At 42.9% G+C, this 16,600-nt stretch overlaps 1 protein-coding gene across 8 annotated transcripts in view; it reads left to right on the top strand.

Moving 5' to 3' along the window:
* The first annotated feature begins 11,338 nt into the window (after window positions 1-11,338).
* The window catches only part of ogfod1 (2-oxoglutarate and iron-dependent oxygenase domain containing 1), a 39,210-nt gene continuing 33,948 nt past the window's right edge, over window positions 11,339-16,600 (top strand). For 7 of the 8 annotated variants that reach the window (XR_005943573.1, XR_005943574.1, XR_005943575.1 and 4 more), the window contains exon 1: window positions 11,339-11,604. Coding sequence is in view for 4 of the 8 variants with exons in the window: in XM_041192058.1 (XP_041047992.1) it covers window positions 11,451-11,604 (154 nt within the window). In the remaining 4 variants the exon portion in view is untranslated. The remainder of the gene's footprint in view (window positions 11,605-16,600) is intronic. The other variant, XM_041192059.1, reaches the window with a different exon arrangement.

Here is a 16,600-nt window from a genome sequence, read left to right as displayed (position 1 = left end):
GCTAATCTCTTCCTTTTCATGTGCTTAAATCATATTTTTTACTTGTTTACTCTCATATTTTACTTTCTCTCTCCATCAATCTCTGTTTATCTCCGCAAACCTGGCAACACCGTAAGGCTTTTCTTTTAATCTAATACTATTCTTAACTTCTGTAGTTACTTTTCAGCCCCTTTTCTAGTGGAGATTTTGTTTCTCAAGCGAATTTATATTTGTTGAAAACAATGGAATATTTCTTTAAATGATTACCATTGCTAATCTAGTATCATATCTTTTAAACTGATGTCCAATCTACTTTAGCTACCTAGCCACTCGTACCTGCACAATTGGCTTTGTTTAAAGATCTGCAAGCCCATTGGATGTGATCCCATTACTTTCAAACTCAATATGGAATTCTATAAGATCACACTTTGCGAGAGGACCCTTTACCATAAAGTTACTGATTAACTCTGTCATATTACACAATACTAGATCTAAAATAGCTTGTTCTGGAGCTGGTTCATTACTATGCTTTTCCAGCAAACTGTCCTGATTGCCTTTCATGAACCTTCTTAAGGTACACAGGGAAAAGTAGAGAAATAGGTCACTGGATAGTAATAACTTATACAAAAAAATGCCTTTTTAATCACAGAAATCTTTCATCTAACCTACCCTTTTAGTGCTGTCCCTCTGCTCTCTCACACTGATACCCACATTGGAAAAATGGAAAACCAATATTTTTCATAATCTTCTTTAAAAGCAATTCCATGTGAGATCAACGATTTACATAAGATATTTACCTTTATTTTTATTAAATATAAATGTTACATTTATATAAGAATTTCTAAATAATCATCACAAATGGTAATTCGTTCTATTGCTTCAGCCTGCATACCAGCATATGTTATTTATATGTTATATACACGCATTCCTACAGGAAGAGAGCCTATTGGACTGCTTTGCTGACTTAACTCGATCAACTTTAGAAGATTGTTGGTGCATTTATGTTGCACTAAAGTTTTACCCAAGTTCTGTTTTGAGAGTGTTGTGAATAGATAAAACTTGGTTGTGCTGCGCACTGTTTAGATTTATCTACTCAGGCAAAGCAAGATCCTCTTTTGTCAGCCTTCAACTGCTGGAGAAATGTCTATAACGTTAGAAAAGAGTTCAAGTCAGAGAGGTAATGTCAAAGGCTGAACATAAAAGACAACAGCAAGAAATGGAGGCTGAAAATGTAAGTCATCAGGACCAGAAATGGGCAAGGTATAGATACTGAAAGAAGGCAAATATTCTGTAGGTATAGCATCTAAGAGTCCAATACAGGTTGCCAGTACCCAGCAATACCTGACATAACAGAACAAGAATGTTTAAATAGTCTACAGCACAGGAAAAGGCTATTGGGCTCAACTTATATATGCTGACATTTATGCTCCTCCCAGCCCTCCTCTTGTACTCCCATCTGTACATTTCTTTCTGCTTCAAATTCATTTGAAACTTCCCGTTTAAATGTATCTATTCTATTCTCCTCAATTTCCGCTTTCTCTTCCGTGCTCCACCTTCTTACCACTTATTGGCTGTAGAATCTTCTCATGAATTACCTATTGGATTCATTTGTGACTGTCTATTTCTGGCCTCCAGTTTTGGGTTCGATCAAAAGCGGACACATTTTCATTGGATCTCCCAAATCAAAACCTTTCATAATTTCAAAGACCTCGATATGCTCTCCCCTCAGTTTTCCCATATCTTTCATATTTATATTAATTTGAGTGTCAGCAATTTTTCAGTTGTTGGCACTCTGAAAACTGCGTGAGAAGGTTGCGTGTTCAAGTCCCACTCCAGGACTTGAGCACCACCAATCTAGATTGATATTCCAGTGTAGCACTGAACGAGTGCTGCATTGTGAGTTGATGTCATCCCGATGCAATGTTGAACCTAGGTTCCATCTGCCCCCTTGGGTGAATGTCAAAGATCACATGGTAGTATTTGAAGAAAGTAGAGGCGTTATCTCCAGTGTCCTAACCAAATCAATCACTAAATCACCAAAAAAAAACAGGATATCTGGTCATAATCACGTTGCTAATTTGGGGATTTGCTGTGCGTACGTTTGCAGTGACACTTCCTAATCAAAACAATGACCATTCTTCAAAGTTGACTGCAAAGGGCTCTGGAAAGTCTGGTTACCGTGTAGGATACTAATATAAATCTTTCCTTTTTTAAAACAATAATTAAACAAATCATTATCCTGTTATCGAGACGGCTGGCATTTTACTCTCTTTAAAATAACTGAGAAATATTTCGTCTTCCTGCCTCTTCTAGTGAAATCTTATATTGGTTCTTTTACAACACTTCCGCCATTTCCCCACAACATGGTAACTCCCCAAATATCTTCGCAACATTGCTACTCCAGAGTGGACAGGTGAGGTCTTTTCTCTCGCAAGATACTGCTAGTCTGGTGTAATAATCGTCGAAACTGTGAATCAGCTATTTCCCGGGATAAAATCTTTCAACGTGTGAATTGCGATCCAAATGTCCACGATCAAAGAGCATTCATTTATATCTCCTATTTATTGCAAAAATATGATCTGCAAAGTGACGCTGCGTTCTGGTAATAAAGGGGGTGTCTAACCTTTGGAAGTATCTCAAGCTTCAAATAATTCTTAACGAAGCCAATCAGCGTCATACTTACCAATATACACACTAATGGCCGGACGTCAAATAGAGGGCAACGACGTTAGCAGCGCCTGCAAACAAAGAATGGCAGAGATGTCAGGCCGACTGGCGTTAATTTCAAAAAAAAACAGCGCCAACAAAAAAACGCACCGATAAACGAGTTCAGAACAAATCGTTTAATGAACATTTAGTACAAGTGCAACTTTTAAAGATATTCAAAAAATGCCAACTTGTGAAGCAATTTACAATCGGGCCAATGAATCCTCAATGCAATGTGAGAATGCAACAGCGTCAAATGCTAACACGTATTCACAATCGTCCTTGCATTAAGAAAAACGACAAACGAGCAAGGGTTCCTGAAAACAAGCCCGCACCTTCACATTTCTATTCGACAATGCTGGAGTCTGAAGAGAAAGATGAAGCACTTGGCAGCTGTATATAGCTTCACTGCTGGTTGATACGGTGTATTTTAAAGTGCTGGAAGGTCCACACATTTGCAGTGTTATTCGCTGCTTAGTACTATTGGTCCCGGTTCCAACTTTCGCCCTGTTCTTAATAACGAGTCACATTGAGATCTTCAAGGTAAAACAGCTGTTTTGCACAGGAGAGCCGGTGAAGTTGATGGACAGAATTTAGACTCAATCGATTAGATTCTGTCATTAATGGGCAAAATTGGGAGAAAAAGAAAATGATTTTGCTATTGAAATATTATTTTTGAAGTATAAAGTGATCGTTATTATTTTATTTCTGTAGCCTGTAATTTAGAGACACGTTCAGGACAGGTAATTTAACGTCGAGTTTCATTGGTGCGTCTTTATTTTTTTCGTTTTCAAATAGTATTTAACATGAACTTGATATTACATGGATTCTTGAATAGAGAAAGAAAGGTGTTATATATGTTAGAATTACTGAGTTACAGGGCATTGGGGTAGGCCATTCAGCCCGTCGTGCCCGGATTGGCTCTTTGAAATAGCTATACAATTCGTTCCTCTCCTCTGCTTTTTCTCAAAAGCCCTGTTTTTTTTTTCTTTTAAAGCATCTATCCAATTCCCTCCTGAAAATTACTAGCGCTGCGTCTAGCTAGGGAACTCCAGATGCTAGCAACTTACTTTGTAAAATACTTTCTATTCCTCTGCCCTGTCGTTCTTTTGCCATTTGTTCTTAAATCTGAGTCATTTGATTACCGAATCATAGCTTATCTGGTCATTGGGTCATGTTACAGTACAGGAAGCGATTTGCTTAGTGTGCTGGGTGGTTCTGAAAAAGTAATCCAGTTTGCCTCATTGGCTTTTTTATTCATTCAGCATTTGAACATCGTGGATTATGTATCCACAGTAACGAAACTGTAAACTTAAAGAAAAAGCAAAATAACTGGCTACATTAAAGAAAAACGTTTGCAAAATAATTGCTCAGTCAATCGATAATCTTATCCCTAGGTTGATTTGATGCTGGCACGAAATACAATAACCTATGCAGATGTCCCATTCCCGCTTTCTTCACTATCTCCAGGGTATTTTACCAAGTACCTGTTGCACGATTGACTCCTGCAACATCCAGAACCTGCGACTCAACAGGCGGAAGGATCTCCGAGCCGGTTCTATTCCCAGCTATCCTTCTCGACAGTAGGCCAGGCAGTAATAGCGGATAGATTCTCTGAACCTCACATTCAATAGATAGAGGGCGTCTCCCGCCATTTTTTGGGGAATATTATATTGTCTCTTTTCGCTTCTCCGTCTTCCTGGTTATCGTGTCGCCATCAGTGAACCTCTACATCTGAATCCTCTAGAAAGAGCGGGAAAATGTCCTATCAGGTGATGTTTGTTCGTTTGAGCGGAACTTTGTGTGGAGGGTATTTGTCCGACTGTGGAATCCCCAACAACCAAGAGAAAGACAGTGTAAATACTAAAGTAAACATCTGTACCGGTGTGTGCAATCGCCAGGGTCGGTATACATAGAAACATTTCGGACCATGCATGTTGAATGAATACAAGTCAGCAAATGACAGTCGATAGTTCAGATTGTGTGGGTTTACAAAAGCTCAGTCGAGAAATATGTCAGAAGTTGGTGACATCACGTGTAAAGTGGGGAGCTTTGCTGCTAATTGCACCTTGTTCTGCACCATTCACAACTCCTCAGATACTGAAGCAATCCGTGTCCATATGCAGTAAGATTTGGAAAACCTTTAAGCTTTGGTTGATAAGAGGCAAGTGACAGTCGCACCGCAATTCGTGCCAGGTAATGGCATTTCCAACAAGAGACAATCAGCCCATCATTCTTGACGTTCAAGGGCCTTTTCGGCGCAGAAAGCCTCCACCAGTCTACACCACGACCCCCTAAAAATCCTGGTGTTGCTATTGACCATAAGCTTAATTGGGCCAGCCTTATAAATGCCTTGGCTTCAAGGGCAGGCCAGAGGCTGGGAATTATGTGTCAAGTAACACACCACCTAGCACTCCAAATCCTGCCCATTATCTACATGGTACATATCAAGCGTGTGACAGAATATTCATATCCTTAAGTTTCCTGGATGAGAGTGACTTCAACACGTTCAAGAAGCTGGACACTATCCAGGACAAAGCAGTCTGCTTGATCGGCACCCCTTCCATCACCTTAAACATGCACTTCCTCCTCCGCTGGCCCACAACGGCAATAGCATCTACACAATGCACTGTGGCAACTGACCAAGGCACCTTAAATAGCATCACCCATTTCCAATCTGACATCTCGACCACCTAGAAGACAAGGGCAGTAAATGCATGGGAATATCAGACCTGCACATTCCTTTCTCAGTTGCACAGCACCCTGAGCTGGTACATCACCATCGCTTCACCGCCCCTGGGTCAATATCCTGGAACACACCCCCACCACCACCCCTGACAACCACCACCACCACATCACATCCCCTGTAAACTGCACCCCCCCACCTCACCAGCATGTTTGCACCAAATGGACTGCAGTGGTTCAAGAATCAGCTCATCTTCTCAAGGGCAATTAGGGATGAATAATTAATGCTGGCCTTGCCATATCCCGTGAACAAATAAAAAATGCTGCACAACCTGCAGAGCATTTCCTGTTTCACTTACAGATTTCTAGTGTCCACATCATGCTGTAATTTAAAAGTCCTCCCTGAGTGGTTGTCCCATGTGGGTGGGTCTTCATTGGAATGTAAAACACTAAAATCGAAGGGTAGATGTTCTTAAAGGGTAATATTGTTTGTAGGAGGCTTATTAAATGGGCGACGTAGCTGAAACATTATTTATGACCAAAGGTGAAAATGCACTTCTTTAAAAGCTATTTGTGCAGCAGTTTGTAATCTAACAATTGCTTTAGGTGAATCAGCTGAGACTTCCTTTCTCAGTGCACAGTTGCAGTCTTTACAGATACAATGGAAGCCTTGGAATGAAAAGTCTGGCTTCCAGGCTCTTACCTAAGTCAGTAGAATCTATCCCATTGTTGCCTGCAAGCTTATGTATCCTGTGAACTGGCTATGATTTAAATGGTTAAGCCAACAAGCAAGTGAGCTATTAAGTCTGTGCGCTGTGCTGATGCCTTGAACAGTTCCTCCTGGCATTTTCCACCATCTGGTCATTTTCATTAATGGATCACAGCAGAACTTGGTGTAAGCATTAACATTCTTTAAAGGTTTTGATGCAGCCATCAAATTTCCCTTCATTAGATGCTGTAAAGGGGCTACCTTCCATTTCTGCCTTGAGATCCTATTACTTGAAATTATGTAAAACTGAAGAGAGATATTCTGATTTTGGATATCCCCTTAGATCAACCAGGCATTTTCTGTTGGAATAAGGCTTTAAACTAAATAGTGAAGAAGGATACGTCAGGTGAGGGAAAATGTAGCGAATTAAATTGAAAGGCCAACGCAATACTGTAGTGTGACGATATGGGTAATGATAACCAGAGTGTGAAATGAAGGGTCAGAGTGTACAGACATAAGAGTGCACCAGCATATAGGAACAGAGGAGGAAAATGATAAAAGGACGAAATCTGATTCAATCGTCGCTTTGAAAGAAGAACTGGACAATTATCTGAAGAGAAAAAATATGTAGGGCTATGGGAAAAAGACAAGGGACTGGGACTAGGAGAGCTGTTCTTGCAGAGAGCTGGCATGGAGACAAAGGGCCAAATGACTTCTTTCTGTGCTGTAAACAATCTGTGACATGGATCTCAGTGTTCTTCATGTGAATGCATTAAGGATTTATGACAAGATAGATGAATCGATGGCACAAATATAAAGGTATGGATATTATATAATAGCTCATTAGAGAAAAGTGGCTGCAAGGTGATCAAAGCCAGGAACTGGATATTCAAGGATATTTTACATTTTGACAGGATAGGAAGAAAGGAAAAGGAGTTGGGTAGCTGTATTAATAAGAATACGATCAGCACAGTTGTGAGAAATGCTCTTGGCTAGGATGGTCAAGATGTAGAATCAGTTTGGGTGGAGATAGGAAACAGCAAAGAGGAAGGTGTCACCAGTGGAAACAGCTCATAGGCCTCCTAAAATTAATTACACTGCAGGACAGAGTAAACATCAAAAAATATTGGTGCTTGTAAGAAAGATACTGCAATGATCATGGGTGATTTTAATCATCTTATGATTTGGACAAATCAAATTGGCAATGGTAGCCTTCAGGTCGAGTTCATAGAGTGTATTTTGGACAGCTTCAAGGAGCAATACATTGTGGAACCAACCCAGGGAACAATTTATTTTAGGCCTGATAAAGTGCAATGAGGCAGAATGTGTAAAATACCTCATAGTAAAGGATTTCTAGGGAAGAGTGACCCTACATGTAGAATTCCAAATTCAGTTTGTGAGTGTGAAGTTTGGGTCTGAAACTGCTGTCTTAAACTGCAATAAACACAAGGAAGAAAGTATGAAGATGAGTGAGCTAAAGTGGACTAGGAAAATAGGTTAAAAGTTAAGATGGTAGGTAAGCATTGGCAGACATTTGAGGAGATATTTCTTAACTTTGGGGAATAACGACTCTCAGAGAAGCATGAACCAACTGTGTCTAATAAAGGAAGTTTAGGATGGTATTAAATTGAACGAAAAGGCATAAAATTCCATGAGGATTACTGGTAGGCTAGTAGATTGTGTAAACTGTAGAAAACAGCAAAGGTGACTAAAAAAGAGGGAGAAATTAAAATATGGTATTAAACTCGCAAGCAATATAAAAAGAGACAGTAAGAGATTTTATATAAAAAGGAAGAGAATAGCTGAAGTATCTTTGGTCCCTTTGAGAATAAGACAGCAGAACCAATAATTGGTAACAAGGAAATGGCAGAGACATTGAACAAGTACCTTGAGCTTGTTTTCTTTGTTATATTCTTTCATGGGATGTGGGCTGACTAGGCCAACATTTTTGCAGCCCATCCCTAATTGCCCTTGTGAATGTGGTGCTGAACTGCCGTCTTGAACCACAACAGTCCATATGATGTATGTATACCCATAGTGCTGATTGGGAGGGAGTTACAGGATTTTGACTCAGTAGCATGAAGAAACGGTGATATATTTCCAAGTCAGGACAGTGAGTGGCTTGGAGGGGAACTTCCGGGTGCTGGTGTTCCCATGCATCTGCTGCCCTTGTCCGTCAAGGTGGTAGAATTCACAGGTTTGGATGGTGCTGTCGAACGAGTTTTGGTGAGCTGTTGCACTGCATGCTGTCGATGGTACACATTGCTGCCACCATGCATCAGTGGTGGAAGGAATGGATGTTAGAGGTGGTGGATGGGGTGCCAATCAAACGGACTGCTTTGTCCTGGATGGTGTCGAGCTTTTTAACTGTTGATAGAGCTGCACTGATCCAGGCAAGTGGAGAGTATTCCATCACACTCTGGACTTGTGCCTTGTAGTGGTAATACTGAAAAAAAATCAGTATGGTTGAAGATTGGTTGCAAATCATAGAATTGAACTTACAGCACAGAAGAATACTACTCAGCCTATCTAGCTTGTCTCAGCACTTTGAAAGGGTTTTCCAATTTACTCTTATATCCCAGATGTCTCTTCATTTCTTGACAAATTTGTCCTTTTCTAGTATATGTTCAATCACCATTTGAAAGTTCTATGGAATCTTGATTCCACCACCATTTTAGGTACTGCACTCCTGATGTTAACAGTGCCGTGTGTGAAAAAGTTGTTTCCTCATTTTCCCACTAATTTTTGCCAATTATTTTAAATATATGACCGCTGGTCATTGACTTACTTGCCAGAGTAAAGTTTCTCTCTACTTTTTCTATTAAAACCCTCCCATTTTTGATTACCTCTATTAGGCTTTCTTTTAACTTATTTTATTTTATTCTAAGGTTATGCAGTTCCAGGTTCTGTAATCTCTCCACATAATTAAAGTTCCTCATCATAAGACCATAAGACATAGGAGCAGAAGTATATCTCCTCTTAGATAAGGCATCCAAAACTGTTCACAGTATTCCAGGTGTGGTCTAACTAGTGCCTTGCATATTTTTGGCAAGACTTCCCTATTTTTATACTCCTTTCCATTGGAAATAAAGGCCAACATTCCATCTGCCTTCCCGATTACCTGTTGAACTTGTATGTTAGCTATTTGGGATTCATGTACAAGGACTCTCAAATCCCTCTGTGTTGCAGCTTTTTTCAGTCTTTCTCCATTTAAATAATATTCAGCTTCTCTATTCTTCCTGCCAAAGTGCACACCCTCACATTTTCTCACATTATATTCCATCTGCCAAGTTTCTGCCCATTCACTTAACTTGTCTGTATCCCTCTGTAGGCTCCTTGTGTCATTCTCACCACTTGCCTCATTAATATATATTGTAAATAATTGAGGCTCCAGCACTTATCCCTGTGGCCCTCCACCAGTTACAGATTGCCATCCTGAAAATGCCCCCTTATCCCAACTCTCTGTCTTCTATTAGTTAGCCAATCCTTTATACGTGCTAATATACTACACCCAACACAATAGGCTCTTACCTTATTAAGTTGCCTTATTGAACACCTTTTGGAAATCCAAATATATTACATCTATTGGTTCCCCTGTATCTATCCTGATTGTTAGCTCCTCAAAGGATTCTAATAAATTTGTTAGGCGTGATTCCCCTTCATGAAGCTATATTGACACCGCTTGATTAGATTATGTATTTCTAAATGTTCTGCATTACATCCTGTATAATAGACTCCAACATTTTTCCAATGAAGGTGTCAAGCTAACTGGGCTATAGTTACCTGTTTTATGTTTCCCTCCCTTTTTGAATAACGGTGTTACATTGGCAGTTCTCTAATCCTCTAGGTCTTTTCCAGAATCTAATGATGCTTGGAAGATTACTACCAGTGCATTCACTATCTCTGTAACTACTTCTTTTAATACCATCAGGTCCAGGGGACTTATCGCTTTTAGCCAAATTAGTTTCCCTAGTACTTTTTCCCTAGTGATAGTTATCCTCCCTCCCCTTTTGCCCCTTGATTATTTAGTACTTCTGGAATGCTATTGCTGTCTTCTGCCATGAAGACTGAGCATTTATTCAACTGACATTTCCTGGTTCCCCATTATCATTTCCCCAGCCTCATTCTCTGAGCAGCCTCTGTTCACTTTGGCCTCTCCTTTTTATATATTTAAAAAAGTTCTTACTGTCTATTTTTATATTACTTGCTAGTTTACCCTCAAAATTTATTTTCTCCCTCTATTATTATTTTGGCCATCTTTTGTTGGTTTTAAAAACTTTCCCAATCCTCTATTTTACCACTAATCTTTGCTGCATTGTATATTTTTTCTTTCAAGTTTATACTGTCCTTAACTTCCTTTGTTAACTATGGTTGGTTTATCCCCTTCCTTGAAACCTTCTTCCTCACTGGGATATACATTTGTTGAGAGTCATGAACTATTTTCGTAAACACTTGTATCATCCTAGCAAACCTCCTCTGCGCCCTCTGCTGCCTCAAGCCTGATGCCCAAAATTGAACTCAATACTCCATCTGATGCTTAATCAGTGGCTCATAAAGGTTTGGTATAATTTCCTTTTTTTTAATTCAATGCTCTTATGTACAATCCAAGTGTTCTATTTGCTTTCCTAACCACCATATCAACTTGGCTTGTCACCTTTAAAGACCTCTGAATGCACCTTATATCCCTAAGCAAGAGGCTCTCCAAGCTCCAGGTGAAATTGAAAAAGGTGCATGGCTTGAATTTATTCCTTTTGTTTGCAGAGAATGAACTCCTGCGTATGAAAGTATGTCACTTCTAGCAAGCATAAATGAGCCACATTATGAACTCCACTGATTATCTTAAACTGGTTGTTTGCGTAGCTCTTCACGAACTCAGAGTTGTTAAGCAAGGGCTGCCCAACGGCGGATCACATGGACCTGTTGCTTGCTCCATGGCAATGACTCTGCCAATCAGAATCAACTTGTTAATCAATCAGCACCCTTTTCTCCTGTAATATACAGGTTTGAAATGTGGCATTCTTCCATTTGTCCTGATGAGTGCAAGGTCAGAAGCTTTCAGCAATCTTCTGATGCTGCTGAGAGAAACAGCAAACGGCAAATATTAACACAAGTGGCTGCAGTCTCATTTGCTACCACTGGCAGTGCACCATCGCATCGCTCCAGTGCCTGAGTGGGGAATGGCGCAGTTGTCATTGGCCAGGTTATTCTGCGCTGCCCCAGTGGCTGCAACTCCTGTCCGACCTTTAGGAGGCGCCATTGCGGGAGGCGATGATTCCGGTAGTGAGCTCGGTGTTGCTGGGAAATGTAGTCCTTGGTGAGGCAGCGGTAGGCGGTGAGATACCGGATTTGGAGCTGCTTCTCCGGGGTAGAGATGAGCTCCAAGAGGATTCAGAGTGATCCAGAAAGTGGAGGCGGAGGGAAGAGACGGCTAAAGCAGCAGGAGCCTGCGGGACTCAACCCGTTGTTGCTGGAAACGAAAGAGCAAGTGAGCGAGGCCTGGAGCCGGGGTCTCGAGTACTCACATGGTGAGGGGCGGCGTGGCGTATGGGGCTGGGAGAAGGTGCTAAAACTCTCAGACGGCTTAAGCAATCAGAAGACTCGAAAGACAGTCAGAGGCACCAAGGCCGAGGAAACAATTTCAATGTCAGTTTAGATCAGTGGGTGCGCTTTTGTTTGAATCAGAAGATCACGGAGCAATAATCGACCGACAATTCAATGCAATATTGAGGGAGTGCTGTCTTTCAGAAGGCATATTGCCCGATTTTTGTGATAGTAGTGGCGACTAAATTATTAGTATAGGCAAAATAATCCTCTGAAATTAAAGACATTTTCTGAAGACCTAATTTATACAAGTATACGCGGAAACCCTGGAGTTGCTGTTAGTGATTCTGTGCTTCCCCATAGGGTGCGCTGTTGAAGCTTCCTATTAGAAATCATTGAAGTGACAGATTTTCACGTTTGAACGAGGAAAGATCTTTGAAAAAGTTACACCTTGTTGAATGAGATGTAATAGGGTTTTTAATGATTTTCTGGTTCATAATTACTGTTGAACAGCTTCTTCCTCTGTGGAAATCTAATTTTAAATTTGTGGGATGTCAAATTTCTTTTTTATGATAAAAAATCACATCTTAATTTTTAAAAATAGTTTATCTTTCAGTTTCCACCTTGAACCCATGCATATGTTCCAATCATTTATTTTACTCTTAATAAAGCTTTAATTTAAATCGAAAAGTTCACTGCATTTTACTTCCTAGTTAGCTGTTTATGAGAATACTTCAGTGTGATTGGCTGCTTACCCTTCTTGATGACACCACTAAGGTTGGATGTCTGAAGATCCCCTTGATTTGGCACCAGATTCAAATTGAGGTTGGCAAGGGGGGAATCCATACCTTGGAATTGGTAGATTTTTGTAGGCAGCTCCCTTTGATGTCAGTGGTGAGTGCTGTCGCTTCAACACTGATGATGAAATCTGGGCCATTAAACTGAAACTTCATTTGCTTGAGTAGATGGAAGTAAAATATGTAATTGCATTGTTTGAAGTAGAACAGGGGACTTCTCCCAGTACTTTGGCCAACATTTATCCTTCAATCAACTCTACTAAAAGCAAATTAACTGACCATTCGTCTCTGCAGTTTTTTTTTGAGTGATTGTGGTGGTAAATGCTGTGCATGTCTACATAACAATAGTGACCATGCTGTGAATGTCTTTTGGATAAACAATCAAAGCTTTTTAATGCATAATAATCCAGGATATAACTGGTGAACATTTAGAAATGGGTAGGTTAATTGAGAGCAGCCAGCATAGATTTACTAAAGGAATATCATGGCCTAAACTTTACGCACATTCTGCATGCGCGATCGCAACGCAGACACGATTTCACGCTGGCTGGCCAATTAAGGGTCATGCCAGCATGAAACGTGCCCAGACACTGGCTCAGCGCTGCTGGCGGGGGCGCGAGCTGGATCCAATGGTGACCTGGAGGGGGCATTTAAAAGAGCGCAGGCAGCTCCCTGAAGGCTGCCAGGAGTTGGGGAGGACCCTTGGGGAAACTGTTGATGAGAGAGTGCAAGATTGTATGCTTGACAGGAGTGATGGCGTCAGCACCCGCTGGGCACACCAGGTGGGAGGGCAGTGCCATTGGTCACTCTGCCCCCCCCACCCCACCACCATTCTCTGATGAATGAGTGCCTGTGCACTCCAGTGTAGGCAGTATATGACATACTCATGATGTGGGATGGCAAGAGGAAGCCACCCCACCGGATAAAGAGGACCTGGATGGAGGTGGTTGCTTAGGTGAGCAGGCATGATGTTGTGCGCTGCAAATGGATCCAGTGCTGAAATGGTTCAATGATCTTCTGTGCTCCGCAAAGGTGAGTACCAACTTGACAAGGAACTATGTATCAATATCTTGGAGAGTGGTTGTTCTTTGTGGCTCTCAGGGATGTGAGATGCAGAATGCCAAATGGCACATTTCCCTGTGCGAGCCAAGGCTGGGAGATGTACCTGCTTACCTTGTGTGTATAGAAGGATAAGGTGTGCTAAACTGATGGGCACCTCAACCTGTGTCTGCTTGGGTTGGAGGGGGCGAGGCTGGGATGGTGTGGCGGGTGGAGAGTGCACTAATGAATGCACTTTTGCCTGCACAGGGGAAGAGAAGCCATAATGCGCTGGAGTGTGCACGAATGGGTGGTGAGGCCCCCAAGATACTGATACTTTCCATGTTCAAGATGGACGCCCTGGATATGTGAGCGTGGAGCAAGGTCCACAGGTCGCAGAGAGGCAGGGGTCTCAGATGAAGGTAAAAGTCCAGAGGACAGGTGCGAGACTGGGGAAGTGTATAAGAGCTGTAGGATCGTGACATCTCTAATGTGAAGTTCTAATCAATAGTCTCCATTGCTCATCGAATCTCAGTGCCTCAGTGAGGCATCTGTCCATTCTGACAAGCAACTGTAATTCATGGACAGTCACTTTGTTACAATGTAATCAACTGATGTATTCTGTTCCTCCCTCAGAAGCGCCATCCTCACGATGCCCAATGGACGCTGAGGGAACTCTTCTGACATCTGAGGAGGAGCTGCGGACAGATGCGCCTGTGTCACATCACCTTTCTAATCCAAGCACCAGTGCAGATATGGCATGTCAGTGGGCAATAGCGCGTCGGATCAGTTTGTAGTGCACAGTGGTGAGGGCACATTACACTCGCTTGAGGAGCTGGTGAAAGCAGGGAATATCCAGGGCACCGGCAGTCGGAGGACTGCTGGAGACCAGGAACATGCTGAGTCTGAGGCAGATGATGCCCCTGTAGTCATCCATCAGGCGGCAGATGCTGGATGTCTAGCAGGATGTGCAGGAAGATCTGGCAGAGACCCCTGATGGTCTGTGTGCCATGGTCTCTGTCATGGAGGAGTCCACACAAAGCATGAGCACTGCATTGATCCAGAGCTCCAAGTGGATGGCCTCCTCCATTGAGAAAGCGGCGACTTTCATGAAGAGGCAGCTCCAGGAACAGAATCAGAGGCTCCTGGGGTCGCGCTCGGATCTCAAGCCCACACACTGGTACTGACCTCAGCAGGTCACTGCCTGTGTGAGAGATGGACGAGGCACCTAGTCACTCTGCTAGGTGCTCGTCCATCAATGGCATGCAGGGAGGTTCGAACCAACCTCATGTTGGCAAGCCAGCTGCGTGTTACACCTGTGGGCTCCTCTCAATGTGCTCCAGATGAAGGCAGCAGCTGCTCCTCCCCTCTGCCAGTGCCCATGGCATCTGATAAGATGATGTCTGAGGAGCGCCCAGCAATGGCGCTGGACGCACCCTCCCAGGTGGTGCCTGCACAGGCTTTGCCAGCCAGAGGATGTCTGCCAAAGTCATCAGGGCTGACAGGTCATCACAGTCAGCAGGCAGCCTCTATGCCGCTGCCAGTGGCACCTAGACGCAGCACTTGCAAGTGGAAGTTTACAATACTATAAATGCAAGAGAGGTTGGCATGGGTGATATTACTTCAGTTTAAACCTGTTCTAAGTTCAAATTGTGTAAACAAAACCACCTTTGGAAGATGTTATGATGTTTCATGGTCTGAATGTGCTTTATGTTTCTCATTGATGTGGGCATGGGAGTGGCTTGTGATAGATGGTAGGGCTACAAACGTTATTTCAGAGGTAGTTGACATAAGGTGCACAGGCCTCATCACGAATGCTCAGTAAGGAGGTGTTACCCTTGCCCTCACCTTCTGGCCGTGCCTTGGATGCCTAGCTGAACGAACAGAGAATCAAGTCTTCCCTGATCAACCTGCCTCTCAAAGGTTCATCACTTCTGCAGCCACTTCCTCACCCTGCGCTTCCTCTGGCACCTCGTCAGACCCATCAGTTGAGTTGCCTTTGTGGCCTGGGGAGCTACCTCACTGTTTTCAACCTCCAAAAGGTCCCCCAAAATGAGCAGATTGCAGCACACAACGGTAATAAGCAAAACTCACTTTGGAGGATGTTGCAGTGCTTCCTCAATCAGCCCAGGCAGTGGAACCTCATCTTGGGCAGGCCAATGGCCCTCTCAATTACTGTCTTTGTAGAGGCATGACTTCTTTTGTACCTCTGCTCCGCTTCTGTCCTTGGGTGTCAGAGTGGCATCAGGAGCCACCTTTTCAGGGGATAGCCTTTGTCACCCAGGAGCCAACCATCCAGCTGAGCCGGTGCGATAAAGAGCCTTGGCACCTGGGAGTGCTGCAGGATGTAGGCATCGTGGAATCTGGCGGTTCTGTGTCTTGTGGTCACAAACAAGCTGGATGTTGATGGAGTGGAAACCTTTTCTGTTGGTGAAGGCACCCAACTTACCTGCTGGCAACTTTAATGTCATGAGTTTTTTTTTACTGGGTCATGGGATGTGGGTGTCGCTGGCTAGGCCAGTATTTAAGCCCATTCCTATTTGCCCTTGAGAAGGTGGTTGTACGTGGCCAACCTGACCTTGCGTGAAATCGCATGAGAAAACATCTGCACATGTCCCAACATCATTGCCCCATATTACAGTTGTGAGCTGCCTTCTTGAACCACTGCAGTCCCTGTGCTGTTAGAGAGTGAATTCCAGGATTTTGACCCAGTGAAGGAACAGTGATGTAGTTCCAAGTCAGGATGGTGAGTGGTTTGGAGGGGAACTTCTAATTTATGGTAACCTGGATGCGTGGAACCCAGCAATTACAGCGAAGACTCTGGCTTGCTCAGCCTGGCTGGCTTCGTCAGTCCAGAAATGAATGAAGTTCATCACCCATCTGAACAGAGTGTCAGTGACCAGCGTGACACAGCTGTGGGTAGCAGATTGGGAAACACCACAAAGATCTCGCGCTGACCCTTGAAAGGAATAGGAGGCAAAAAAGTTCAGGTTCACTGTCAGCTTAAGGGCCCCTGGCGTTGGGTGACCACCAACACAGTTTGAGGTGATCTCTGGGCCAATCATATGGCAAATGGAGATCACAGTCTCCGTAAAAAGGTGGAGTCTCCTTCAGCACCGGACCTCTAACATGTCCAGGTAGCTGG

This window comes from Carcharodon carcharias, chromosome 7 (assembly GCF_017639515.1).
Source record: "Carcharodon carcharias isolate sCarCar2 chromosome 7, sCarCar2.pri, whole genome shotgun sequence".
NCBI classification, from domain to species: Eukaryota; Metazoa; Chordata; class Chondrichthyes; order Lamniformes; family Lamnidae; genus Carcharodon; species Carcharodon carcharias.
This window is presented reverse-complemented; position numbering and strand designations above follow the sequence as displayed.